Source organism: Enhydra lutris, unplaced genomic scaffold (genome assembly GCF_002288905.1).
Source record: "Enhydra lutris kenyoni isolate GAN:26980312 unplaced genomic scaffold, ASM228890v2 scaffoldscaffold15, whole genome shotgun sequence".
NCBI lineage: Eukaryota > Metazoa > Chordata > Mammalia > Carnivora > Mustelidae > Enhydra > Enhydra lutris.
In genome coordinates this window covers 60,861,873-60,889,798 of record NW_019154099.1, presented here as the reverse complement: position 1 = coordinate 60,889,798, position 27,926 = coordinate 60,861,873, and the positions used below count along the sequence as shown (strand labels likewise).

Genomic DNA, 27,926 nt, shown 5'->3' with positions numbered 1-27,926 from the left:
TTTTCTCAAGGTTAAAGTTGAAGGTTATCTTGCATGCCTTTTGTATTATTAATTATAATTACTATTGTCAGGATGTTTCTTTTGCATTTTTCTTATTTACTGTTAACACAGACTCCAAAAAAATCCCTGACCTGGATCGTGGCTCTTCCTGACTTTAATGTGTGCTGATTTTGTTCAGGATGCACGCATTTCCAGGACCTCATCACACACCCACAGGCATTTCCAAGTTTAGGTGAATGACATCCTCACTGATGGTCTATTTAGGCGCTATGCTCTGATTGCCCAAATTCAGTTCGAGTTACTCAAATTGTTTCTCAAATTCACTGATCACATAGAACACATCTCTTCAAATCTCAAGGTTAGTGATAGTGGAAACAGAGTAAACTGTCTTTTTGAATAAAAGATGTATTTTTTCCCTGTCCAAACTCAGAGAGCTGCTTACCTCTTGCTATTTGTGAATGACCTTGTTATTTTTTTTTTGTCCGTCAGTTATCTTCCTGCAACCTCTCACCATCCCCCAAATCTTTAAGTTATGACATCGAATTTTGATAAATCACTTGGAACTTTAAAAAGTTGCTTGTGCTGGTGAGTGGAAGTGTAGCTCTTCCCAGGCAGGGTCATTCTCTCCCCCACCCCAGTGCAACTTTGTAAGCATTCATTCATAGATAGACCCCCTGTGTAGGGTCTCTTTCTAGCGGTGGCTTTGCTGCTCCTGACCACTGCCCCCTCCCCCCACTGGCCGGTGCTGAGCTGCAGCTGGATTTTGTCCCCTGCTCCCTGCAGTGTGCAACATAGACAACCTGCCACAGCCACTGTGAGGGTCCGAGCTACAGTAAAGCACCTTTTCTTCCGGTACTCTTCTTCTGCTTTAAAACACAATCTCTATGTCTGTTTATGGGAAGCAGAATGTAAAGTGATAGGATAAGATAGAGATGTTTGTGATTCTGACTTCCGTGAGAACTCCATCATATCATGAAATCAAGTTTTTAGCAAGGGAGATGTTAATCGTCTTTTCTGGAAGCCATTAAAAATCGGGTGGATGTTTTTTCTTCACAGATGACAAAAATCAGGAGAATGGGCAAATTTCCTTATGTATATGTTTCGTATAAACTTGCAGTAGAAAGGACCAGAGGGAAGACTTTAAATAAGTCCTCCTGGCGGTTGGGTAGTCGGTAATACTTTCTTGGAGACCCCCTGCTGCCCTAGCTGTACCTGTTTCATGAGTGTTTTGTAGGACTTAAAGTTTTTCCAGTGTGTACTATTTCTGTGCAGTCATTTAGAAAACTGAATTCACCCTTTCTTCCCTGTATTACTGTTCGGTCCAGATACTCTGAGTTTACGGAACGCGTGGACGCAGCAGTCTGAGAAGTAGCCATCATTCATGTTACTGGTGGGGTCCGCCCCGTCACCTGCCACCAAGGGCCTTGGTGTTGAGGCTACTAGCGTCCTACTTCATTCTAATTAGAATTCTTTCTTTCCCTGGGTGTTCTGTCTCTTAGGCCTTATCAGACTGATTTCTCCGAGCTGTGCCCATGCTAATATCTCGACGGCACTGAATAGTTAATATGTTAATATAATGAATATTTAAGAAAAAAGGCTGGAGGCTTCAGGTTCAAGGCGGGTCTAATGGGAAAACAGTGTAGTCCCTTCGCGCCCCCTAGTGGTGAGAAGCTGGAGCCCTGGGGGGTTTCCCTACAAGAGCTTCTCAAAGCCCCTTCATTGAACGGGGTCAGGTAGATGTAGTAGTTTTCTTCAGATCGCCTGTGTCTAGGAGGTCTTCCCTGAGGAGGGCTGTTCAGCTGAGATCCTGGGGCTGTGCCCGGGTGCCGGGGATGGTACGGGTGGAGCAGGAATGCACACGTTTCAGGTGGGAGCATCTCTCTCTCAGCCTGGCTGGACAGTGCCCCCGGGGGAGGGGGCGCTGGCCCAGGAGGTGGTGGACAGCCAGGGTGTGGGGCAGAGCGGGAGGCGTGGGCTGTGCAGGAAAAGCCATCAAGAGATGTGAACCTTCTCACTGAAATCTGAACGTGTTTATTAGAGCGTGAGGCCAGGAGGTACAAATGTTTCTGGAGAACAGACGGCATTCGGTTGTGGTTTGACGGGAAAACGGAAATAAGCTATTGATCAGATGGCCTTTGTCAGGAAGATTAGATGCAGGGTTTGAATGAATACATCCAAGAGACTTTGGAAAACAGTTACCACAATATTTTTCTTATTTCCAGTTTGGGAAGCTGACTCCTTCAGGGGAATGGCTTAAATATTTATACTTAGAAATACTCTGTGCAGATTACTGCTTCAGAGGAAGAATTAATGAAAGTGTGTTAGGCTGGTTTTTCAGAAAGACTGTAAGAGACGCATGACCGAAGCACATGTCCTCGCCTCCAGCTAGGGAGCAATGTCAGGAACTTTCTGTAAGTCCCGAGGATCTTTGGAAGATTTTTCAGGTGGGATTTTCAGCACTCATGTGCCTTCCACTTTAGAAAGTGTTTTCTGCTAGATCAGTGAGGCTGAACTGTTTGCTCTCCATGGCTCTAGCGGAACAGTTTTAGTTTTATATTAGGACACCGCTTAGAGCTCTTCCAAGTTCTTGTGTTGAATGACCATTCTTTGGGAAGTATTTTTTAAAGAACTCTTTGCAATTCTTTGTTTCTCACAAGTTGACGTACAGAATGGACTTTTGTAGATCACGGTATCTAGGGTTCACTTCTTTGCAGAAGCCCAGTAATCAGAAATAGATTTGTGCGCCCACTTCCTCTGTCCTGTCATTCTGCTTGTTTTGTGTTACGCATGATTTGAGCCCTGAGCTCTACCAGCGAGCTTCACAGCAGTGCTGAGACTCCCAGGAATTGTGCTAGAATTTACCATGGGCTGAAGTGTTTCAATATTGGGATTTATCCAAAGGGAATCTGTCCTTGGACATGGTGACTTGGAGAGGGTTCTGTGTTAAGTGCTGTATCTGTGGGCTCTAAGGCTGACAAGCTATCACCTGGGCGTGGGGGGGCCTTATCTATGAGCTGGATCTCTGTTACTGGCCCAGCATTTCCACCCAGGAACCCTGCAGAATGGGCTGTGCAGGTGGGCAGAAGGAAAGAAAGGCCTTCGTGCCAGCTCCCACTCCCATGGCTCAGCACGCCGGTTGGCCCCATGCTCCACGCAAACTTGACCAACTGCAGCCCCAGAAGTCACGACGAGCCTGGCCGTGTTCACATGGTGAGAGGCGGGTAGGGTCTCCTTGCCCAGACCAACCCCCATGGGTTAGCAGAGGCAGGATGGGTCCAGAGCGCTCCTGGGAAGAGAATGGACCTGACAGCAAACCAGGTCATGAACTCGAAGGGCATGGGTTGGGGGATTTTTTTCTTTTTCTTTTTTACAACTTTCTGATTCTTCTCTTCCCTTGAATTTGTAAAGGTGGGAATGTCCTAGTTTGTAGGAACAATCTCTTAAACACTCATCTTTTCTCCCCCTCCATGTATAATTATGTACACGGAGCTCTTTGTATATAAAGAACTGTAGCGACAGCTCTTAACACATATTTGCTGGAGAGGCACAATGTAAAGATTCCGAATATTGACTTTCAAGCTGAACATCACCAGGGTTTGACAGAGAAAATCAGAGTTCAGAGAAGAAAATAAAGATTAGTAGCCATGCTTCCTGACCATGATTGCTTTACTCTTTCCTGCTTTAATGTTGAAATACTAAATGCGAGAAACAGCAGTAATGATAGAGTGGTTACTGGAAACAATCTTCATGTTATGTTTAATTCATCAAAGAAGCACAGTATACTTTACGTTAACGTACGTACGTTCTTACAGCGATCCGTGTATGTGCCCCTGCAAAGGAGAATCGGTGTGCGTGGCCTCCCCTTAGGAGAGTGTTTCAACCTCCAGCTGTGTGTCCCCTCCCGCCTCTCCTGGGCCGCCTGCCAGCCCTGCCGCCATGATGTCAGGCTTCTCAGTGTGGATGGAGCTCCCAGTGGGGCCTCGTCACACAGTTTTTCCAGGACCCCGTGAGACTTCCCACCACTTTCCCAGCAGTGTTGGCATTCAGGAAATGGTCCTGCAGATGTCTGACGGTTGTTGGGCTCAAAGAATCGCTCTTGTGGGATTTTTGGCCGAATCCCCACGCCACCCATTGACTGACTGTGACCCATCATTTCCCCATCACTGAGTTCTTGGTGAGCTCTGGCTCCAAAAGCAAATGCTCTCATTCCTTAGATCATTTGCAGCTTTGTGTGGAAATTGAAATCTCCAGGCACCCATGACAGAAACAGCTGATCCGGTGTCATGTCCCGACCACAGCTTGCTCTCCCTGTGGCCGCTTCGGCCACGGGCGCACGTGTCGGCCAGGCTCTGACGGTGCCCACGGGGCTTTAGGCCGGGGAGGGGGCCCAGGGGCTGAGGGGGCCCAGGGGCCCAGCGGCCCCGCCACCATCGTGCACCATGCTGTCAGTTTCTGGGGGGCACGCGCACAGTCTTGCTTCATGCCAGCGGTCATGTTCACCGCTGCTTGGTTCATCCCATCCACACATTGATTTTACTGAATTCAAAGATTGTGCCACACACTGTGGATGAACAAAACTACATTCCCGCCTTTAAAGTGTTTACTTCCAAGAGATGGAAATGCAGCCACAAAATCTAGTTAACATCGCTCGTTGGGTCTGTTCTGCTTCGTAACAGATGAATCCAAGCGCATGTAGCTGCACAGGGGTCGACCACTGTGGCCGGCCCGCCCTGGGCAGCGGGACACTTCTGCTTGTGGGTCAGTGCCTTGCAAAGACCTACGGTCATATTGTTTCAGATATGAGAAATTAATTCAGAATTTAACGGAAAGAATGTGACCCCATGCTGACCATTGAAACAGGCACAATATGGTCTCTGATGGTAAGACCCAATGCCTGCTTCTTTGCTGGTGGTGTTTGTCGTTGGTAATTATGTTACCCTTCAAAGTTGGAAGCTTCACATTATTTCAAAATTAACCATCCTGGGACCTTCATTTGAATTTGGATTTCTGACGTAGACAGGAAGGGGTAAGGTTTTAGCGATTGATTTCCGTTATGAACTTGTTTCCGTAAGCATTTTAAAAGGAAGGGAAATGACTGATATTATAACAATCTTTTGTTCCCATATTTTATGGATTTTTTAAAAAAAAGTATCTCCTTGCTTTAGATAATACATATTTTATGCAAAATTTTATGCAAAATTTATGAAAAATTTTTTAAGTTGTTCCATCCATGAAACTCTATTTCATGCCCAATTTAGAATGGCTAATTTGGATGCCAAGATTATTCTCCATGGCTGTATTCTTTCGTCTTTATAACAATGGCATTTTGGTCTTCCTCTCTAAATTCTGAATTCCATCATTTGAGGCCGCAGTGGTGATCACGTGTATCGTTGGCACATCCACTTTTTTTGTAATTAGTATAATACATCGCACTGACGTTGAAGAGTAAAACTGCTGAATGCAATTGCATCAAAACTTTTGTGTAATATTTTACCAACTTCTCTTTTCTTCCTCCATTGAAATGTATTTGACTGGGGTGAACACGGGCTGTGGGCTCCGTTTGTGCCCGGCACGAGTACGTGGCTGCCCTGTTTGGGACCTTGCCTTTAACACAGCATGGGAACTAGATGACTTGGCTATTTCTCAGGGGCTCGGACTGTACACGTCCTGCCTCGAGGTCCAGCACGTGGGTGGCCACCATTGTGGTCTCGCTGTTGCAGCTGCGCACTCTGGCTTGCGCACGAGCAGCATAACCAGCTCTGCTCTCCCCGCGACGGCCGTAAAGATCTGCTAACAGCTCAGAGAAGTCATCTGGCCTGCGCGCAGTGAGTGCTGTTTGCCAGCTAACGGTGGAGATGTTGGAACGTTTATCCTGTCTGCTGGCTCCGCTCTGGTGCCCGTAATTGCCCTGGACAGGGCACGGGCTCTTAGATTATTCATGTGCACTTTTGTCTGAACAAAGGAGTGGGAAAGTTAAAAAACAACTGTGGGAGATAACCAGAGCCTCGTTGGTGGAGGAGTCACTGCCTTCTTGGCTACTTAAGTTCAAAGCTCTGGGGATGTACGGATTGCTTAAGCGTTCCGGTGAGCCCTGGGAAGGAATGTGTTCTTGTGCTCAAGCGAGGACTGGCAGTCCGATTTCGGAGTTCTGTTCCCAGCAGTGTGTGGGAGTCACCCGGTGATGTGACAAGTCAGTTAAGCATCAGAATCCTAGTGCTCCCACCTGTGAAATGGACATAAAAGGGGATAGGTTAATGCTGGTGAATTGTTTAACAGTTTGCTGGGAACCAGCTTGCTCTAGTGACCTAGAAAAACCATGCACTGTGGTGCAGGCTGACCTCATTTCTATTTTTGGCTTTAGCGCTGACTCAATGAGAAACTTGTAAGAATCAGCTAATCGGGCTCCAGGCCTCCATGCATTCCATGGTTAAAATGAGAATGAAAGCCTTATCTGCAACGGGTCTCATAGTGATAGAGCCAGATACTAATTAAGTACTAAAAATATACAGCCGAAGACACTGGAAACTCTTACAGGGATGTGCCTCTCGCATTTCCTTCCGATGCCATGTCAGGCTTTTGGGGAAACACAGTACAGTGTTCATTTTGTTTTCGTAGCCAGCTGTTTGCCGTTCACATCTCTTGTTTCGGGTAGAATTTTCCCACGTCCAAGGATCAAGGAGGAGGTTGGCACGATGACAGCGTGTGCTGTGTCTCTGTGGTCAGCATTCTCTGTGGCTGTAGCACACTCTTCCTAGTTCAGGTTAACAGTGAACCTATGGGATCCGCTTTCCAGGGAAACCAGTCCTGGACTGGGAGTGCTTTTCTTCCCCAGCTGTCCCAGGCCTTACGGAACAGGCGCTGGCATTCCGTGTGAGGTCCTACGTGGAGGGCTCCGTTCCCGGGATGCCGCTGTCCACGGGGGTGTGCCAGGCTGCAGGCCTTGATTTCCTTTAATCCATTTACTACTTTATTACACCTGCTGGGGTTTGCCATAATCCCCTCCCCGTTGATTCACATGCTGTTTCTGGACTCTCGACTCACACCTCCAGTGAGCCTTGCCGTCCATACAAACATAGCCGTTGGAGTCCCATGTGTAGAACCACAGTCTGCATTTTAAAAATGCAACAGGCAGTGAATTTGCCAGCAAGTCCCAAGCCAAGTGGTTGGGAAAGGAGGGCGGCGTCTGGAGTCCTCGCCCTGTCTCCCTCCATCGGTGCCACGGTGAGGCGCTTCTCGGGAACCCGCGGTGACCTGCGTTTCTGGAGGTGCATGTGGGTGCTATGGAATGTGTGTCTTGTCGGCTTATTCTCACCTCGAGCTAAGACAACTGGGTAAATAGTAAATGGATAAATAGTAAATAGTAAATGGAAGAACTGGGTGCTCTGCTATCCAGAGGACCTTCTGCTTTTCAGAGTCTGCTGGTGATGGCTGTTCGCTCTACCCTGGGTCTCATAAGGTTGCGTTAGAGTTCACAGGCTGTAAAGAAAATACGTTTTCTTGATTTCGTATTGTGATGATGGGTGCTTTTCTGTTGGCAACCTAACTGTGGCGGTCTTCCTTAACTACTGCGGAACCAGATCACGGGCTCACCGATGCCTCTGGGAGAAATGCTGTGTCCAGGGCGGGCATGGACGCCTCTGCACTCCACGCTCTGTGCTTGTTGTATTTTTGCTTAATTTTTTGTGCTCACGTGGCTCAGTGGACCTCGGTGCCATCCTCTGGCCACCATCCGGCCTCGCTGGCTCCTCTCTCCTCCTCATGTACTTATTCTGTGTTTGTCCTTCAACGGTCAGCCTGGGGCTCAGAGCCCCAGCCTTTCGGACTGTCCAAATAATAGTATTCTAAAGATAATGTTTCTTACTTTACTTTTTTGCTCCGTGAGGGCAGAGACTATAGTTAAACTTGGATCGTACCTTTGCAAAAAACACGTTTTAAGGACACTTTTGAAAGCCTGTCATCAGACTGCGGGTTGCACAGAGAAGTCTCCTTCTCTCGTACTGCAGCTCACACCGTGAGCTCCGTCTACACAGCTCCTAGGAATCGGAAGGAAGAACCGACTGGGGGTCTGCTTACAGGGTCTTGGTGCTGTGCCTGCTGCTGATGCGATCCCACTAGATGACTGAGCGCGTGATCGATTCAGTGAGAAAACCCCAGCTCTTCCTTATTTTAATTACCTGATAAAGTATTTAGCATTTGGCGTATGGTGCGTGGAAAGCATGTGCCAGGGTTGGGCATGAAAAGTCCTGTCCTCAGAGAGCTTGAAGTTGCCGTAGGGAGGAGCCTCCCGAAACAGGAGTTCGTTTGCGGCATCAGCTTTCAGACGCCATGTAGACTTGTGCGGTGCTGGGCGGCACGTGGAAGGGTGAGTGCTGACTCATTTCCTCCGTTTCATCCGACGCGCCTCCTCTCTGACCTGCTGCTGCTCCTCCACAGGGCGAAAGGGGCCTCCCGGGGTTGCAAGGTGTCATCGGGTTTCCCGGGATGCAAGGACCCGAGGGGCCGCAGGGACCACCAGGACAGAAGGTAAGCTTGGCTGTGTCATGGGGGCCGGAGGGTGTGGGTTTAAGGTGCTCCGCACTCCTCTCATGGTGACACTTCTGTCTGGTTTCAGGGTGACACTGGAGAACCCGGCCTGCCCGGAACGAAAGGGACAAGAGTGAGTACAAGTGTGACTTAAGTCTGTGATGCTGTGGTGAGACGTGATCCAGGGATGCCTCCCAGAGAGGGCTCTCTGCCCCCTCCCACCTCCCAGCAGTCCTCGGGGCGTCCCCTCCATCCCTTCTCCTCACCTGTCCCGTCTCCTGCCTCTCTGCCCGGTGCTGTGACTGCGCGGGGCCCGTGGGGCCAGGACAGGTGATGTGAGTGCTGGCCACGGCTCCACCCCATCCTCGGGCCGGCTTCTCCTGCCCTGTGCTTCTCCCGCCCCGTGCTTCTCCCATGTGCTCTTCCTTACGGGCTCTCATGGACCTGCTTTATTTTGGGGGTGGGGAGATAACAGGTCTAGGAGTCACTGAAGGAAGGGGCTTCCTTTGCTGTGAGAAGCGGTCGCGTTCAGAGAGCTCACCTTGCTCTTCACGCTCTGCCTGGGGCTTGTGCCTCCCCTCCTGGGAAAGGCACAGTTGAAGACCTCTGAGAGCAGGGTTTGAAAGTAGAGAAGCAGGAGGACGCACTCAGCATTTCCTTCTGCTGTTGTTACCCAGCTGGGGGGCAAGTAGCTGGCACTTCGAGGGCAGGAGGCCGCGGCCAGGGCCCCGGAGTCGCCTGGGAGGGAGAAGCTACAGAGCTCCTCGGGGACGGACCTGGTGCTCTTCCCCCAGTGAGATGACTGATCTCACAAACTCTTGTCCCCAGCGATCCGAGATTTTAATGTAAATTATATCTGCTTATACATACATGACTTAATGTGTTTACATGGATACGACGTATATAACATAATATTTATACATGTAATAAACAGTATATAGTTTCCCTAGAAATCACGGAGTGTGAAATGAGGACAGTCACTTTGTGAGGGTGCAGCCTTGATTTTAGAAGTGATTCGAGTCAACGTTGGGTGTAGACGTGCCGCCCCTGTGGGCTGGGCCCTGGCCGCCTCTCCCGCAGAATGTCTGTGTGCCGGGTGCGGGGCTGCGGGCACTTAGCCGGGCGGGTGCGGTGGGAGGAGATGAGGCCCGGTGCTCAGTGCCTTCTCTCATTTCTACCCTTACAGGGACCCCCAGGAGCATCGGGTTACCCCGGAAACCCAGGACTGCCGGTACGTAGATAAAACGCACGTGCTTCCTTGGTGAGACGCTTGATGGGACTGATGGCGCCATTGGGCGGTCCTCTTTGGGCAACCTTTGTACCTTCTCAATTTCAGGGTATTCCTGGCCAAGACGGTCCCCCCGGTCCTCCAGGTATCCCCGGATGCAATGGAACAAAGGTAACTTTGCGACAAAGTCCCTCCCTCATGCTCAGGCTGCCCTGCTTCCTGTGTTGAGAATCGGATGGTGCTGTCCTGTGAGCACGGTTTTACTGCCCCAGCTGGACAGACACCACCCCCCGCAAAGCACTTTTTATCTGATGAGGAGCTGCACTTTCCCCATATTTAGTATTCAACAAACATGGAATTGTGCCTTTCTTTTTCATGGGCTCTTACCCTGTAATTGCTTTAAACATGAAATTCCTCACCTCTTATCTGTTGCTGATGCAGATAAAACGCCGATATTCATCCGTGTCCCTGTTCTCAGATAGTTGTCTTCTGTTGTGAAGGAGCACGGAGAGTAAATCTGGTGACACATCGTTTTTAGGATGTGATTTTCACCAGCAAATGACGTCTCTCTGAAGGGGTGGCCGGAGTAACTGATGGGGCATCTGGAATGATGTCCTGTCAGCCTTGCATCCGACTGACCCTCTGCTGTCCCCTAGGGTGAGCCAGGGCCTCTGGGGCCCCCGGGTTTGCCTGGATTCGCTGGAAATCCCGTGAGTATAGCACTGTTTCCGCTAGAATTTCCTTCTTCGGTTGTAATTCTTCTCTTCTTGTTCCCTTCGCTTTCCTTTCCTTGGACTTCCATCTTCGCGCCAATGCCGTTTTCTGAGAAGTGACATTGATGCCACTCTTGTCTTTTCCAGGGACCTCCAGGGTTACCAGGAATGAAGGTACGTTCGCACGCATTGCTGGGTTCATTGCAGGAGGAAAGCGGGGGCCGGACAGACACGTTCCCTTCAGGTCCCTTGGTTGACTGACTGCCTGTTTGCGCGCTCATCTAACCCGCTCTCTTCCATGAGTACCAAGTCGCAGGCACAAACTTAAATTTCAGGGTGTCAGCTTGAGACCCTGGGTGCAGTTTCTGAGCAGGAAGTAAGCAGAGATGGGAAGCACGGTGTGGTAGTGAGTATTAGCAGAGGATCCAGGCCAGGTTGATTCCCTGCATAGACCGTCCCGGTGATGCTCCTTTCCCTGAGCCATGGGACAGAAGTGCTCAGACCGGTATCATGGCTTCACTTAAACACAGGCGTCTTGTCGTGTTGCCTGTCATCTGGAGTCACTGTTGTATGTTGTAAAGTCTGTGATTCCTGCAGGAAGGCCCCAGTTCTATTAGGCTAGATCCTTGGTGTCCTGCCACTGCCCCCTCCTTATTCAGAGTGAATCCATGGCCTTTCTCAGCTTGACTGTCCCCCTGCGTCAGGGTGGGACCCAGAACCCTCTGCCCATGGTAAGGAAGGGATGCTTTGAGCCCCTCCTGCTGTGGCACGTGGAGTGATGGGGTCCCTGCTCCCAGCCCAGCGGGGGCGGTTCCTCCATCCACACTTGCACAGTGAGCCGGCGTGGGGGGTGGTTCCTGCAGGTGCTTGGCCATGCCCTGGGCCCTCGGCATTCTTCCCCGGTCGTGGGGGAGCAGAGCATGCTGCCTGCGAGTCCTTCCCTGGCGGTGGGGTGCTGGCATAGTGGGGTGCCATGGCTCTCGCTGACCTGACTCAGGGTGCGTGCCCCATGCCACACGGTGGTTCCGAGAGCAGGGGCGTCTGGGTGTTGGGAACAGTCCTGCAAGAGGACACTTCCAGTTTCTCAACAGCCACACCAGAGATGGCCACGTGTCTGAGTGAGGTTGCGTGTTCATGTGCCCCCGGGTCCAAGAACACCTGAGAAACATGATCGTCCCGTATCATGACCATCCCATGTTTTAGTCGGGGCTCTGCAGAGAACCAGAACCAGTAGGGAGTGTGTGTGTATTTATGTATATATGTGTGTGCGGGCATAGCTGTATGACCTGGTAGATTTATTTTAAGGAATCACATGGTTGTGGGGGCTGTCAACCCCAAAATCTATAGGGCAGGGTGGCCGGCTGGAGATGCGGGGAAGAGCCAGGGTCCCAGTTCAGAGGCTTTCTGGAGACAGAGTTCCCTCTTTCTTGGGGAAGGTCAGGTGTTTTTTTTCTTTTCCCTCATGAGGCCTTCCACTGATTGGACGAGGCCCACCCATATCACGGAGACTAATCTGCTTAGAGTCTCTTGATTTAAATGTTTATCTTATCATAAAAATACCTTCACAGCGACATCCAGACTGGGGCTTAACCAAGTGTCTGGGTACTGGGGCCTGGCCAAGTAGACACACAAAATTTACCATCACAGCCTGCTTTTATAAAAATGCTCATTCTGGGACTTTTAGTGACATAATCCTTACCGCAAGAGAATGCTCAGAGCCCGTGGCCCTGATCTGCACGCTCCCTCCGTGTGTGGGGGGTGGCTGCGGGCTCGGGCTGAGGCTCCTTCCACCGGTGCCTCCGTCCTGTCCAGCGGAGCCGAGCCTGCTGCACTAGGCACTGGGCGGTAAGATACTAGCAGTGACTGGGAGGCGGGCAGTGTGTGTACTCCAAGTGTAGACAGAGCCTCGCTCCTCGATTCCACGCCCGTAACACATGCCTCCTACTCGGCGGGTTCTCAAGTGTCTTTATAGAAACAGCAGTGTTCGTGACTTTTTTTCTTTCTTCATTCCCTAGGGGGATCCCGGTGAAATCATTGGGCATGTGCCTGGGACCCTGTTGAAAGGTGAAAGAGGATTTCCTGGACCCCCAGGAGCGCCAGTAAGCATTTGCTAAATAACTCTATGCACTCGAAGCGTCTCTCCTAGTTCCCATCTAATTCCGTTTTCAATAACTTCCAGGGCTCGCCGGGACTGCCAGGCCTTCAGGGTCCTGTTGGCCCTCCAGGATTTACTGGACCACCAGTAAGTGTTGGGGGGAACCTCTCGGAGTTACTCATTGGAGGAGCAGCTGTGTTGAGGCACAGAAGTAAATCCGGTGTCATCCCGACTTTACACAGTTGTGCCCGGATTGAGAGAATGAGCTGCTTTCTTGAGAGAGTGTCAGGCACTTAGGACACACATATTCCAGAGCCCAGGGTGGGAGGCTGGTGATAGCGGTGATAGCCACGATGTCCCACACAGATAACACGTTCATTCCTGGGGGGCCTGGGGGCCTGCCTGCCGTACTGTGGCCCGAGGAGGCCAAATTCAGAGATGGGCAAGGCCGGCTGTGCCTGGAGATGGATGTGTAGAGGCAGCCATCCCGGAGGGCCTGGCTCTGTGGGCGCAGACCCGGCCGCGGCGGGAAGCTGTGTTGTGTCTGCGATAAGGACTGAGCTCCGGGACACAAGCCCCCCGAGAGACCCCCACCCCCACCCAGGGCTCCCTTCTCTCGCTGGCCTCCTGCACAGCCAGTGGTTCCCAGTAGGACGAGGGCCCATCTCCTCCCACTCACGCATTTTGAGAGCGCAAGACAGTTAATATGAACGAGACTTAGCCATTGGTTAAACGTCATGTTCGCCAGCAATGAATAATGTTCCCCAGACGGTAGCGCGCTTTTGCTAGCCTGCCCGACTGTCCTTAAGGGTTTGTCAGGCCTCCCTTCCTCTCCCTTCCTCTCCCTCCCTATCAAATCCAGCAATTCTCCTGTCCATTCTTGCAAATGTAACCTCTTTTATATTCTTGCAAATAAATGGACTCATTCTTGCAAGAATGATTAGTTTTTTTGTTGTTATTGTTTTGTTTTTTTAACGACCGAAAAGCACTCTGAAATTTTGTTGCAAACACAGGAAGGTTTTTCCTTCACTACGGCCTATGCCCTTGAAGAAATCATTCAACTTTTTAGATAAAGAGTTGTATCCAAAGTGGGCGAACACCATTTCTGAACTGGAAGCTCTAGGACTCTCAGAGTTGGGCTGAGAATGTCGTTCAGCGTCTCTGCTCCCGACACGTTCTTGGATCGGGATTTCACAGGGCAGTGCCTAAGATTTTGAGGTGTTTCATCCCTGTTAATTATTATCCTGGGCTAATTCCTAGTTATTTTCCAAATCTTATAGATCCAAAGCACAGGATAAATTTAAATACTTAACAAATATATAACTGCATTAATTCTGGGGGCCTTAAGATAACTCTAGTAGAAAGAAGCATGTACATCTCACCGGGGTTGTGAATGATATTAAATTAAGATGCTGTCTCTTATAGGGTCCTCCAGGCCCTCCTGGCCCTCCAGGTGAAAAGGTAAAAATATTTTTCATTTGACTTTCTTTGGCATTTGTTTAAGGCTGAGAAATCACCGTTACTTACTCTAAAGTCTCTTTAAACAGTTTTTGGAAATTATATTTCTTTATCTATCTCTGTTAAACATCTGTCCATCTACCTGTCCCTCTGTCCATGCATTTGCCTGTCTATTTGTCTATCCATTTGTCTATCCATCCTCATCCATCCATCCCTATCTATCTGTCCATCCATTTATCACATCCATCTTTCCATCCCATCCATCCATCCATCCCATCCGTTCATCCATCGCATCCTCCATCCTTCCCCATCCATCCATCCTATCTGTCCATCCCCGTTCATCTGTCCGCCCCCATTCATCTGTCCATCCATCCATCCTCCTATCCATCCACCTATCTTTCCTTCCAGCAACCCTTATGCGTTATTTTGGAAGCACTGATCTTTCCCTTAATTTCCTATAGTCAGATTTAAAAGCTTTAAATTGAAAAAAAGGTTTTATAGAATTTTTTCAATAACACTTTAAAGAAATTTTTAATAGACATTGAATATAACGTGATCACAACTTTGTTGACAATTTCATGGTAATTGTTGGAAGAAGTTCTTGCCTTAACTCTATCCTGTTATTACATTTTATATATTTTATGTGATATTTATTAGATGATTTTGAGCAAAGTAACATGGAAGCCTAATTTTTCATCAACAGGGGCAAATGGGCTTAAGTTTTCAAGGGCCAAAAGGTGACAAGGTGAGTACACATGGCTTTGGAGTGTTTTCATGTTTAAACTCACAGTTCTAAGTGTTAAAGGAGTTGCAGCCTCTGAACCCCTTCTTGGTCCCTTACAGCCATATTAGCCTTCTCTGCACGTCCTTCATTAGTGTTTTCCCTACAATGGAAAGCAAGAATTCTCTGACATTTTCCACCTGTGATCTGACCAGCAGAGGATACGATCAGGCCATTAATTCTAGTTCTCGGTACATCGAGTTCAATCAGAATGTTTGCACGCAGTGATAAAGCCAGACCTAGACTTTATTATAAAAGAGTCAGTTGGCTGTTAGTAGCATGACTCTGCTAACCCTGCAGCGACGGAAGGCTGCCATGCCTAAATTGGGAGGAGGTGAGCCACAGAAACAGCGAGGCACAGAATGGAGCAGGGGAGAAGGGAGGCCAGGGTGGGGGGACGGTCCCTGATCCTCTGCTGATCTCTCCACCAGTTTCCCTGGATCAGATCAGTGAAATGGGGCCGAGCCAGTGGGGATTCTGGGGATTGTGGCTGCACCTGCCCCGGGGCCCACATCTCCACTGCTGTCCACACCCGTGTAGAGACCACCACTGGTGGGTGCCACGTGTGGCTGAGGCCTGGGCAGGTCTGGACTGACTCTTGGCCTCTGGGTTCCACTCCAAATTTGGTCCAGTCTTTCCATAAACCTCACTGTAAGGTGACCCTGTAAACGACACCATTGAATTCTTTGGATCTCGCTCATTGTGCCGTCGCTGGGATTCTGTACTTCCGTTGCATGCAGCCATTAGGATGCCAGAGGAAGAAAGTTCGTCATGGCTGTCTTCCTTCTGGGGCACCTAAAGATACCTCCTTTCTTCCCAGACTCTCTGGAGCAGTTCGTGCCCCTTTTCCTCCGTCCAAATGCCATCAGACTGTGCATGTGTCCCGCTGTGGACACATAAACTGCCTAAAAACAGGCCTGGATGCGTTGGGAGACGTGTGTCTCATTTTGGTGTTCTTCCTTGATGTGGTGGCTTTCCTGACTCCAGAGGGTCTCCTGGCTTCGTGTCTTTACTGTGCCGTCTTCCTACCAAAACTGAACTTTCTGCTGAGACAGGGATAGGTTAGGACAGAGATAATTTACATTTTTTTAAAAAAATAGATGTTTTGTTTTAGGCTTTTCTCTGCCTCTGCATTTTCTTCTTTGTATACTTAATGTTATGCCTAATTCATTCCCATTGTTTGAATCAACAGGGTGACCAGGGGGTCAGTGGGCCTCCGGGAGTGCCAGGACAAGCTCAAGTTAAAGAAAAAGGAGACTTTGCCACCAAAGGAGAAAAGGTATGATATGGATTTTGTCCGGTGAAGGCTGGCTTTCTAATTTTGGACAAATGGAAGGGATATAGGGAAACGGGGTCCAAATCCGGTTTCTCCAGTTACATTCACCAGTGACCTGCAGGACAGGCTTATAGACTCTCCGCCCCACAGAATCCGAGTGTCTGGAGAGCAGAGGCAGCTGGGACTGGGTTGGAGCAATGTTGACCGCTGAGGGAGGGCTTCTTAGACGCACCAGGTTGGGGCTGGGCTGGGGCAGCGGCAGGGAGGCCAGCTGGGGGCGGCCGGTCACCACTGCCACACACTGAGCGTGATTAGCTGCCCGTCTTAAACCCACAGCCTTGCCAGTGTTGACATTGAATATTGGAGACCAAGGAGAACTTCCTTGTTAATATAGCAAGAAAAGGAATTTTTTAACTTCTGCACATTCAGTGTATATAAAAATCAATATAGCCATTAGTACTGACGGCTCACTCTCTTGCTCTTTTTTAAAAAATTCTTCTAGGGTCAAAAAGGTGAACCTGGATTTCAAGTGAGTACTCTGTTCTTGTTCATCGTTATTTCATGTGAATGTTTGTACTGGATTTAAGTTACAAGCTTACTCACCTTCTCTGGGATATTTGCATAATTTAATATTTTACTTAAATACCCTAATGACGCTCTCTTTTTGTTCTTTCAAGGGAATGCCAGGGCTTGGAGAGAAAGGGGAGCCCGGAAAGCCAGGGCCCCGAGTGAGTACCTTCAGAGTCCTTTTGCTTCTTATAAGAGCACGTTCCTTCCTTTCCTGGAGTCCTGGGTTTACAGAAGCCTGAGTGGAAGACGCTGGTCGGGCTCTTCAGTTTCTCCCTGTCCTCTCCCGAAGGGCTTTCCTGGAGCCCGTGTGAGCAGGAATGAGGAGGCTGCCTCCATTTGAGGGTCCTCCCTGGGAGGTGGGGCTCTGGTCTCTCGGAAGAGCCCCTAGCCCGAGCCTGCTGGCTTCTCATTGAGAGCCCCCGTCTGCTTGCTCGGAGCGCTCCGTGCCCTTTGCTGCTGCTTCGTGAGCATCCAAGAGCTGAGATGCTCAGATGCCTCCCAGCCCGTGAAGCCTGGGGACAGGAGCCCACCCGCTGGTTTCCGGCTCCCACCCCGCAGTGATGGGGGGACCTTCATTGAAACGAATCCTCTGCATATCAGCCACCAGCCCTTGCCATTTGGAAACTTCTCTGCTGTTCGCTGTGTGGCCAGATGCAACGCTTGCCTTAGGAGATGGGGACTCATCAGGCTGCGTCGTTTCAGCGTTGACAATTCTGCTTCTGCTGTCCCACTTCCGTAGCCGTCCTGCGTAGACGGCATTTCTCACTCCGTGGTACTGTCAGCCCGTGCAGCTTCCTGGCCTGGGTGCTGGATACTGTTTCTTATTGCTTTTGTGAAATACTGATGTCTCTCTCCATCTTTATTGCACAGGGAAAACCTGGAAAAGATGGCGAAAAAGGAGAAAAAGGGAGTCCAGTAAGTATTTCTCTGTAATTTTTTTAAAAAAATGTTTATTTATTTGACAGAGAGAGAGACAGCGAAAGAGGGAACATGAGCAGGGGGAGTGGGAGAGGGGGCAGCGGGCTTCTCGCTGAGCAGAGAGCCCGATGTGGGGCTCAATCCCAGAACCCTGAGATCATGACCTGAGCCCAAGGCAGACGCTTAACAACTGAGCCACCCAGGCAGCCCTTTCTCTGTAATTTTTAAGAGCAAACTGTTGGCTTGGCTATTGCTTATGAGGGGTGCTGTCCGTGTCCCCCCACAGGGCTTTCCAGGCGACACGGGGTACCCGGGACTCCCAGGCCGCGAAGGTTTCAAGGTAAGCCGTGACACTGCGGAAGCATTCCCTTCAGCCTGCGGTTCAGTTTCCTAAAGCACGGGGCTCAAATAATAAAAATGATTGCCCTCCCTGTGAGCAACACACGCCTTAACTTCGTGGTTTTATTGACGCGTGTGATTATTTTAGAAAGAGGAGCATAAAATGTTCCACTTGTTAAGGTTTTTAGGTTTTTATGTGTCTTTTGTAGTAGATGAATTTTATCTAGTTACGGAACAATAAAAAATGCAGACAGAGTGAAGGAAAGCAAGCTGTTTAACTTTCCTGTTACTGATCAGAGGTGCGAAGAACGCACAACCCTCCTGTGCGTTCACGCGCACACACCCTCTGGAACAACGGGCTGTGCGGGGCGTCCAGCTTCCTCCCTTAAGGACATGGCGTGGATGCGTCTGAATGTGCATGTGCAGCTGCCCGGGACATCCTGCGTCCACGCTTTGTGCTGCGTGGTGTGTGGGTCGTACCCACGTGCTCATAAGGACAAGAATTTGTGTTCACTTGTCTGGTCATTGACCTGTCAAACGCTCTTTTTCTGGGCAAGTGCTTGTTATCAAACTTTACGAAATATTTGTCGATGTGATAGGCAGAAAATGCTCACTGATGCGAGACCAGGTAGCCTGAGTCTCTGCTAATGGAAATAGCTTTGGAACAGCATCTCCAGCAGCACTCGCGGGTCGGGGCGGGCCTCGCAGCGCGCTCATGAAAGCCAGGGACGGAGGGAAAGATCCTTCCCTGACACTTGCAGTGTTGAGGAGGTCCGATCCTGTAGGCTTTAAAAGGTAAGTGTGTCTAGGATGTTTTCACTAAGATATTTTTTAAGTCTTGCAGATACTTCTAAAGTCTCATATTCAAATCAGGAAAATCAAAGCATCTAATGCGGGTTTACTGCTAAGTTTATTGCTTTGACTTAAAGGGGCAGCCGCATTCATGGGGTGTGTGCAGGTCTTGGGACTCCTAGAGGTGTTATTGTGGGGCTTATGTAAAACATCGGACATAGCACGGTTAATTCCTTTGGGTTTTTTCTTCTAATATGAATGAAAATAAGCCTAAAGATGATTAGAATTTATCCACCTGATGTTTTCAGGTCATGCTGGATTTTAGGGGGGAAAGATGAAACCACAGATATCCTTTCATTCTGACTTCCGGTGCAGGTTTAGACAGCCTTACGCCTAAAAACCTCTGGTAAAATGATTTCCTTAAGAAAACGTATTTAGAAATTGGAAGCTTTCATTCCATTTATTTTTATTTTATTGAAAAACCGCCAGATACTAATTCAACTCGGGAACGACTCTCGCATTGCCCGAGGGAGCGTGCGATCAGACACAACAAACACCGTGAGCTGCTTTGTCCTGTGAACAATTAGACTCCCCGGGACGATTTGCGGAAATCCTTCCTTCCGCACATCGTGGTCCGGCAAAGCACAGGGACCTGCGTCCGTTTTTGGTGTAGTAGGTGCAGGGGCTTTGAGTCCCTCACAGTGAGGGCTGCTTAGCACAGGAAAATAATTTTAGTGTAAGTGGGCGCAGTCCTTATTTTTCTGGAACAAAAACTTGAGCCATGCTTTCCTTAAGACAATTGTCTAGTCAAAAAATACAAGTATTTCTTCTTTTGTAGGGAGACAAAGGTGAAGCAGGTCCTCCAGGCCCACCTGGAATTGTGAGTAAAAGTAAAAGTGCTGTTTGGTCGTCTGTCGGGAGCTGGGGCCACGTGCCCCACGGCGTTTTTAGGATGACGTGTGTGTGTGTGTGTGTGTGTGTGTGTGTGTGTGTGTGTGTGTGTAAAGAGGGCGTGTGTTATTTAAAATCATAAACTTATATTCTATATTGTGTGGTGTTTGGTACGTACTTTTTATTATATTTCGATAATTTCTACATTTCCTCGACCACAGACACTGGAAAGATTTGGCTGTGGATAACGATAAGAGCAAAACTTTTTGAAACTTTTTTTTTTCTGATGGTCCATCAAGGAAAATGCTGAAAGGAAATGACCACCCATAATTTGACTCTCCCTGTGACCTGGCAGCCACGGTCGAGTGGTCTGTTGGTGTCGCAGCCGCAGATTGTAATGACGTCTGTGAATTTAATTGCCACAAAGGAACTCTATTTTAAGGGCAATCTGCAATATTTGGTTTTGTCATTTTCCTTGGGTTCGCCCGATTTAGAGTCGTGTTGACCTAGTTCACTGCTTTGTAGTGTGTTCTTGGCCTGTATCCGTCCGTCCTTGAGGAAGTCCCCACTTTGGACCATTTCAAAAAACAAAAACAGAAACCAACCAGCACCGCGGAAAACCTCTTGCAGGGGCCCGTTCGCGTGTCCCTGTTACTTCCCGCCGGGGGCCCGGCAGGGTGCTGTGAGAGCGCTCTGTCGGTGCTCTGCTCACTGAGCGGCTTGCGTGGACAGTTAGAGATTCGAAATAAACCCAACCATCAGAATTCGCACTCTTCTGGCTTGACTGCACAGGGAACGCTGCGGGAAGCCCAGTTAAGACAGGAGGAAGCAGAACTGCGCAGGGTGCTGGGGGGGGCAGGGGGGTCCATTTTCTGTTTTCTCACGACTCCCCCATCCCCGCTGTGCCCCAACTGTTGTTTCTTATTCCCCCCTTTCTTGAGATGGTTTGGAGATGATTAGTCTCTCCGTCTGCACTGCCGTAAGGTACAGCCCAGCCACTCCCCTGCACCTCTGATGGTCTCTTCTGTAATTCAGGCAATCGGCCCAGGACCCTTGGGAGAAAAAGGAGAGCGGGGGTACCCGGGCACCCCAGGGTTGAGAGGAGAGCCAGGCCCCAAAGGTACATTCCGTTTCCCCTTTTCCCTCCTCCCCCTTCTCTCTAGCCGCCCCCTCCTTCTGTTCTCTTTCCTCTTTCCTCCTCCCTCCCCCCCCTCTACTTCCTCCTCCCTCCCCGCTCCTTTCCCCTCCTCTCCCCCTCCCTCTTCACTCCTCTTCCTCCCCCATCCTTCCCCTTCCCTCTCTTTTCCCTCCCTCCCTCCTCCTCCCTCCTTCCTTCTGTCCTTCTCTTTTACTTTACCTTTCTTCCATTTCCACCAGTTTCCACCTGCACTCTCATGGTTTGCTAACAGCGACAGGCCTTGGAGGCCCGCCTGGAGACTGAGGCCTGTCTCAGACTCAGGTCTGCCTTCCGTCCTGGCGCTGGGGCTCCTAGAGCGTCTCCATCCAGCCCTGTAGGGCCAGGGCGCTGTGTTTCTGCCCGTGTCCTTCCCTCACCCTGCTGGCCCAGGGCCTCGGGGGACAGACCTGCAGGCTTGGTTTGTCTGACTCTCCCTTCTCTTTGAAGGTTTCCCGGGATTGCAAGGCCAGCCAGGCCCTCCAGGTGAGTATCCTTGGCTGACTGTGTGGGAGTAGTCGTACGACATCTGTGTGGTTCGTATCCCGAGTGTGTGTTTCACGTTCGTTAGTGACCTGCGAGAAATGGCTGGCGATTCTGTTGCAGGTTTTTCTAGTAATGACAGCAAGGTACGTTCACAGCTCTGGTCGTTGACTTGGGAAGTCACAGGTGGCCATGGGGTTGTGTGTGTTCCTGGGGGGGTTCTCATGTCTCTCCTCAAGTCCTCCCATCTCTCCCTGGCTCGGACCTGCCCCCCAGTCTCCTTGCCCCCCGCCCAAGGACACAGGTCCCCAGTGGCCCACAGGCTGCCACCTCCAGACTCCTTGCCGCCCCGCCCAAGGATGCAGGTCCCCAGTATCCCGCAGGCCCCCACCCCCAGCCTCCTTGCCCCCCCGCCCAAGGATGCAGGTCCCCAGTGGCCCGCAGGCTCCTCACTGTCAGTGGCCACACTCCCTGTCTCCGGGGAGCCTTCGTTTCTCTCTTGGGAACAGACTCAGCTGAACCCCCTCACTGATCTAACCATCTCTGGTCTAGTTTGTCCGTGGGCATCCCACGTGCCTCGCTTGTACTTAGTGTGTGATCCTACTGTGCCCACTGCTTAGTTCGTGGTGGGATTCCTGTGTGTGTGAGTACGTGTGCAAATGTCTGTGTGCATGTGTCTTTGTGTGTGCACGCACGTGTCTGCGTACAAGCGCTTGTGTGCATGTGTGCAAATGTGTGCGCGCGCACATCTCCCTCAGTCCCTGGAGCAGATCAGACAGGCTGTGAGGAAAACCCACATGTACACTAGAGTCCACACCACAACCCAGTGCCCACAGTCCTTACGTTCTTGGTTTTGTGTGTTTTTTATTTAGTTTTGTGTTTTATTCTTTTTCATCATTTCCCTTTCCAACAGCTCGCCCGCTGTAATTTCTCCCAGGGCTCGTTCCTTTTTGCTGGAACACTAACCCTCTACCCCGTCCGGCGCTGAGGACTTGCTCCAGGCCCCGCGCGGGCACCTCACTGCCTGCCTTCCTGCTAAAGCTGTGGATCTCGCTTTCAAATCACCCTTCTCTGTTTCCATCCACTTTCTTTTCTGTGGTCATGAAAATGCTGACCTTCCAGCCATCCTAGTGGACACGTCACTCTGTGTCTTCCCTTGGTGTGTGCCTGGTTTACTTCTAAAGCTTTTTTCTGCCTGTTCATCTCTTAACTTAGAGTGTTTCCGGAGGTCTGTGAAACTGCTCTGGCCTTATCTGCTCTCCCCTGGTCAAAGCCCAGCCTCGGGCCCAGCAGCGCTGCACTCTGTGAGCCCTGGGGTCCTTTCCTGTGGCCAAGCTGGGTGCTTCCTCCCCTCCTGTCGTGGGGCCTTCAGCCCCAGCCCCAAGGGGCCGCCTTTGGTCCTGCTGCCGCTGATGAGTGCACGTGAGGTAGCATTTCTTCTCCTATGACTGCAGCTCCTACTCTAGGATCAGTCGTCTTCCTGGGCGCTCCCTCGTCCTCTGCACTCTGCTCTTTAAGGCCAAGACATCGTCCTGCTCCTAGTGGTTGGGGCTGGGACCAGAGGCCCCAAGGGCGGCCCCGAGCTGGTGCTCCTGCCGGCATGAGTGGGAGATTTCTGCGCCCACCCGGAACGGTGGCACAACCTCCCTCTTATCCCCCAACTCCTCTTTCCGTGTTCAGACCTAATATCACACTCCTCCCAGAACATCGTCTTTGTCCTTAACTTTACTTCTTGGCTGTTCCATTTCCATCACCAGCCCAGTTCCCGTCCCCTGGGCCTTGTGTCCACTTTTCTTTGGTGACATTTTCATGCCCTGAGCCTCTAAGTGGAAGTGAAATCGACCCTCACTGGCCTTTTCATTCATGCGGTGGGAATACTATTTGCACCAAAAAAAAAAATGCACAGATTTTTTTCATGTCTGGGTAGTGAGGCCCTTTTTCTTAATGGTAAGTTGTAAGAGGTGTTTGACTGCCAACATGTACAGGGTAAGAAGCCTGACAGTTCAGTTTGTTTTACTTCTGCAGAGCGGTTCCCCTTCCAGGGACGGTCAGTACCATTTTCCTCGAACACAGTTAAGAAAGTCAGTCTGTGCTGTGGGCCTTGACCCCGCACTGCGGGTCCTTACATGAGATTCCGTTCTGGTTTCAGGCTTTCCAGTACCAGGGCAGATCGGAGCTCCTGGATTCCCGGGGGAAAGAGGCGAGAAAGGTGAACAGGGCTTTCCGGGCACATCTTTGCCAGGACCGAGCGGACGGGATGGACTCCCGGGCCCCCCTGGGCCTCCCGGGCCCCCTGGACAGCCGGGCCACACAAGTAAGTGCTCTTGGGGACCATGGCACGTGGCGTCTTGCGCAGGAAGGTGTCAGAGCAGAGCTAGCAGGGTGCGGGAAGGGCGCTCGGAGTTGGGGTGTCACAGAAGCGCAGGTGTCCGGGGACTGGCGAGTCATTCATGTCCCACTGAGGTGTCTTCGCCATGTTAGTTAGGCTGCGGAAAGGAGTAGTAAAAATAAAACAGTGAAACTGGTTAAAGAACCACGTTAAGCACGTCTGAGTCTCCCGGCATCACATCGAAAAAGTGAGTTTTGTGGTTCTTCTGCCAACAAAGCACCTTCTCGTTCATCTGGGACACGCTCCCTAAGCAGGAAGGGACTGCCGGGGACAGTCTGGGTGGGGACTGAACCGACGACCTCACCTCTGAGGGAACTTAGCGCGCACGGGTCTGACGTCAGCCCGCCGTCAAAGCTGAGCGCGGAGCACAAACGCTTGACTCGGGGGGTCCCGCGGTCCCAGAGTGATACCAGCGCAGGATGTAAGACAGTCTGAGACGAGTTCATCCCGTGGGAACGCGTGGAGGTTTTTAAGGCAAGTCCTGCCGTGTCACTCACAGTGTGAGTCCCGCGAGTGCCCGAAGCCCTAGTCTTCTGGGGGGCTGACGGAGGGTCCGTATGCGGCGTATCCCGGTGGTTTATTTGCTGGAGTGCGGACACCTCGTTAAGAAAGGGCGTTCGCAGGGCTGCGGGTCCATGCAGAGGTCGGGTGCGGAACCTGGGGCACCAGTGGATTCCAGGCTGGATGCTTCCCTGTGAAGGGATCAGCACGAATTGTCGTTTTTCTTTTTTTTAAGTTTTTTATTCGTTTGAGAGAGAGAGAGGGCACGAGTGAGAGCCTGAGCAGGGAGGAGGGGCAGAGGGAGAGAGGAGGAAGCAGACATCCCGCTGAGCAGGGAGCCCCATGTGGGGCTGGACCCCAGGGCCCTGGATCATGACCTGAGCAGAAGGCAGACGTCCAACCCACTGAGCCCCCAGGTGTCCCCTGGCTCAGTGTTTTCATGTGTAAAATAAGGATGATGTGTGCACTCGCAAGGTAGGAAGGAAGTAAGACATGGGACAGGACAAACGAACTGAAATGTGCTCTAGGGTCATCAAGAAGGTGTTTTGTCACAGCCCGTGGTGGCGCTTGGCCAGACAGGTGCTGTGCGGGGCCTGTTTTCAAGTTGATGTTGTGGGATTGCTTCGAAGCCGGGTAAAGCCGGGTCTCTGGCACTTACAAGTAGCCTCAGAGCGGTTCCGTGTTACCATAGCGACTGAGGAAGAGAGGTGCAAATCCTCGCTTCGGGTGCCGGGACTAGTCCCGTAACTCATGCCGATCCATTGCAGATGGAATCGTGGAATGCCAGCCTGGGCCGCCAGGGGCCCAGGGCCCCCCCGGAATTCCAGGGCAGCCAGGGCTGACGGGCGAGGTTGGAGAAAAAGGTAAGAGGGACATCATTGTAAAAAATGGTGCTGGGAAGGAGACACAGTTGTGCACGTGGGTGGGCGCTGGTGGGCCTTCCTGTGTTTGGAACTCTCGTCACAGTCCATTCCTAGGATGGGGCTCCCTACTGGAGCTCCACTGGGGTGTCCCCTGGTTGGGCCTCCAAGGTGGGGGAGGGGATGGGGGAGACAGAGAGTGTGAGCTGCCACCTGGAGGCAACGGGGCGCTGTGGCCTGGACATGTTATGCTCCTTACTGTCCTCATGACCCGCAGAGCAACCCCTCAGACCAATACCTTAGTGCGATCTCGGTTCAGAGTTCGAGAGTGCCTTTCTCAAGAGCAGACGTGTTTCTTTGAGCCGAGTCACAGTCGTGCACCTGGAACGCTCGCCACCCCTCCAGGCCCTGGTCCCACAATCCGTGTGAGCAGAGGAGCTGCCCTGGGACTGGGCCCCTCCCCCCTTGCTCTCGGGTTATCGTTACTGATTGCCATCGTTTTCTGTCACCCCAGCCCAGGGCACATGGTCCTCTCTTCACTGTTGTGCCCACAGCGGGTTCTCACCATGTCCGCAGTCCTGTCTGAGCGTGTCGTACCCCTCGGACAGTCCAGTGTCGTTGTGTCTCTTAGCAGCCATAGAGTAGAGCGGCCAAGGCTGCCCCCAAAACCAAGCCCTTGGGCACTGTGGCTGGCTTTGGGTTGCAAAGGCTTCTTCCTCTCCCAAAGTCTGCCACACAAATGCCGCATGGGAACAGTCGCAGATGTTAAACGTTAGGGTTTTACATTTCGGAGGCCCCGTTGGACGTGGTCTTAGAAGTCACCCGGGAGGGTCAGCGAGCACTCAAGTGTCCGTGACTCCCTCTGGTTACCAGCTGAGCCGGTGTCCCCTGGGATGACATGGGGTCAGGAGCTTCTCCATGTGGAGACCTCCATCCTCCTGCCGTGGCGCCGCCAGCCGGCCCAGCCTGTGGTCAGCAGTGCGTCTCCCCATGAGCAAACCCTGTGGGGCCCATGCATGGGCCCCTGTTCTGCCTCTGCCGTGCTTCAGGGACACAGACTGTCTACGCAGGCCCTGTGTCAGCTCCCGGCCGTGGGCTCTGGCGGAGTGCCACGTGCAGGACAGTTTGCCTGTGCACACACACCCCTGTGTTCCCTCTATAGGTCAGAAAGGAGACAGCTGCCTCATCTGTGACACAGCGGGACTTCGTGGGCCCCCTGGGCCGCAGGGCCCCCCGGGAGAAATAGGTAAGAGCCCCGATGTGACCGGGACCAGGCCTGACTTGGCTTCCATGGGCCGGAGCCTTCACAGTGAAACGCGTCTCGCGCCACGAGAGACCTCACTTTCCACATTCAGACCAGAGCCTGATAGTGAGAATATTAGGTCAGACTTCTGGGGTTTTTGAAAACTCACCAAGATGAAAATCATCTTGATGATTGGAAAATCATCAAGAGGACCTAAAATTTGGCACCACAACGAATCCCCAGTCAAAGGTCAGCAGCGTACGGTTTGCTCAGCAACACAACCTCCGTCCCTCCACCGAAGTGAAGGGCAGGTTTCTGGCGGAAGCCATCCCGGGGCGTGGGCAGGGGTGGGGGGCTCTGGTCACCAGCTGCTTCTGTGGTGCTTGTCCAAACTCAGGGTCACTGGGAGCATTTCTGTCACTCTGTAGAGATCCCTCAGACACCATCCACTTGTGTAGAGATGTCTGTGCTCTTGAATCCTGAGAATGGAAGGTTTGGGGTTTGGGGGATGTGTCCCATCAGTAATGTGCTACGTCTCTCTTGGCTTCTGAAAGGTTTCCCAGGACAGCCAGGGGCCAAGGGCGACAGAGGCTTGCCTGGCAGAGATGGTCTGGAAGGATTGCCTGTAAGTAAACCTGTCTGCGTTTGCGTACTTTCTAGAAGTTGCCTCCAAGCCGACCGACAAAGGTGTATGTTGTTACGTTTGCGGATAGAGCTTCTGCTGCATGATCTGGGCACTGGTCAGGTGTGGCTTTGTCGAGCAGTTAGAATTACTCTCCATGTCTTCACCCGAGGGGGAGCAGGACTGTGGAGTCCGGAATCCCCGTATCGCCCGCCTCTCTCCTCACCTGGTCAGAATTCAGTTGCCACGTACCCGTGTCCGGGGGTAGCTGGATGCCGTCACCTTCCCACGGGATCTCAGGGGCTCTTAAAGCAAACGGTGCCACCAGGAGCCACAGCTCCGGGGCCAGTCACACCGTCACGTAACAGGGTAGTAAGCTCAGTGCCCGTATGTCTGTGGAGAGGTGCAGCGTCACCGGCCTGTTGCCCTCGAGGAATTCCACATTCCTTTCTTCTTCTCTCACAAAGACGGGTTTTGAAAATTTGTACCCACCAATATCTGTTGTGAAGACGCTTTGCTAAGTTTACAAATGAAACAATCTCAGATTGACATGAAACTTTGCAGTGAAATGAAAACCAGCTCCCTGACTCTCCTAGTTTATTTGAAAAGAAGCCATTGACTGGAAGAGAAGTGTCGTAATTTCGAGCACCGAAGGCCCTTTGCTCTCACGTCACCAGCTCTGTTTCTGAAGCGCATAAACCTTAGGGCCTGGTTCTCCTATTTTCTTTGTTCTTCTAAGCTCTGCAAGCGTCAGCCGCTTTCCACACTTTCTTTCATTACTGGTTTCCCTTTTGCTTTTCTTTTTTCTTCTGTCCCAGAATGAAAGTCAAATCTTTGGCATTTTACTCCTTTTTGATGTAGCTCTTTAACATTTGCGATGTTTAAAAATACTACTGGCAGCTTCTCTAGAAGCGGGTCAGGGCCACAGTGAGTTGAAACGGCCCCGACGCAGCTGGGATCGAGCAATCGCTTCCTCCTTTGAAGTCGGATCTCGGGATTCTGCTTCCAGAACCTCCCTGGTGCCTGGGGAGCTAAGTTACAAGTCGCAATTGTTTAAAATATTTCTAAAT

General features: G+C 51.1%; 1 protein-coding gene across 1 annotated transcript in view; it reads left to right on the top strand.

Annotated features, from left to right (window-relative positions):
• The window catches only part of LOC111146901 (collagen type IV alpha 1 chain), a 134,459-nt gene that overhangs the window by 72,820 nt on the left and 33,713 nt on the right, over nt 1-27,926 (top strand). Inside the window, exons 3-24 of the mRNA XM_022502638.1 lie at nt 8,434-8,523; nt 8,612-8,656; nt 9,710-9,754; nt 9,860-9,922; nt 10,408-10,461; nt 10,612-10,638; nt 12,480-12,563; nt 12,644-12,706; nt 13,985-14,020; nt 14,721-14,762; nt 15,991-16,077; nt 16,577-16,603; nt 16,752-16,802; nt 17,515-17,559; nt 17,849-17,902; nt 19,532-19,573; nt 20,620-20,704; nt 21,209-21,244; nt 23,391-23,555; nt 24,899-24,994; nt 26,154-26,237; nt 26,789-26,859. Coding sequence (XP_022358346.1) covers nt 8,434-8,523; nt 8,612-8,656; nt 9,710-9,754; nt 9,860-9,922; nt 10,408-10,461; nt 10,612-10,638; nt 12,480-12,563; nt 12,644-12,706; nt 13,985-14,020; nt 14,721-14,762; nt 15,991-16,077; nt 16,577-16,603; nt 16,752-16,802; nt 17,515-17,559; nt 17,849-17,902; nt 19,532-19,573; nt 20,620-20,704; nt 21,209-21,244; nt 23,391-23,555; nt 24,899-24,994; nt 26,154-26,237; nt 26,789-26,859 — 1,392 coding nt within the window. The remainder of the gene's footprint in view (nt 1-8,433; nt 8,524-8,611; nt 8,657-9,709; nt 9,755-9,859; nt 9,923-10,407; nt 10,462-10,611; nt 10,639-12,479; nt 12,564-12,643; nt 12,707-13,984; nt 14,021-14,720; nt 14,763-15,990; nt 16,078-16,576; nt 16,604-16,751; nt 16,803-17,514; nt 17,560-17,848; nt 17,903-19,531; nt 19,574-20,619; nt 20,705-21,208; nt 21,245-23,390; nt 23,556-24,898; nt 24,995-26,153; nt 26,238-26,788; nt 26,860-27,926) is intronic.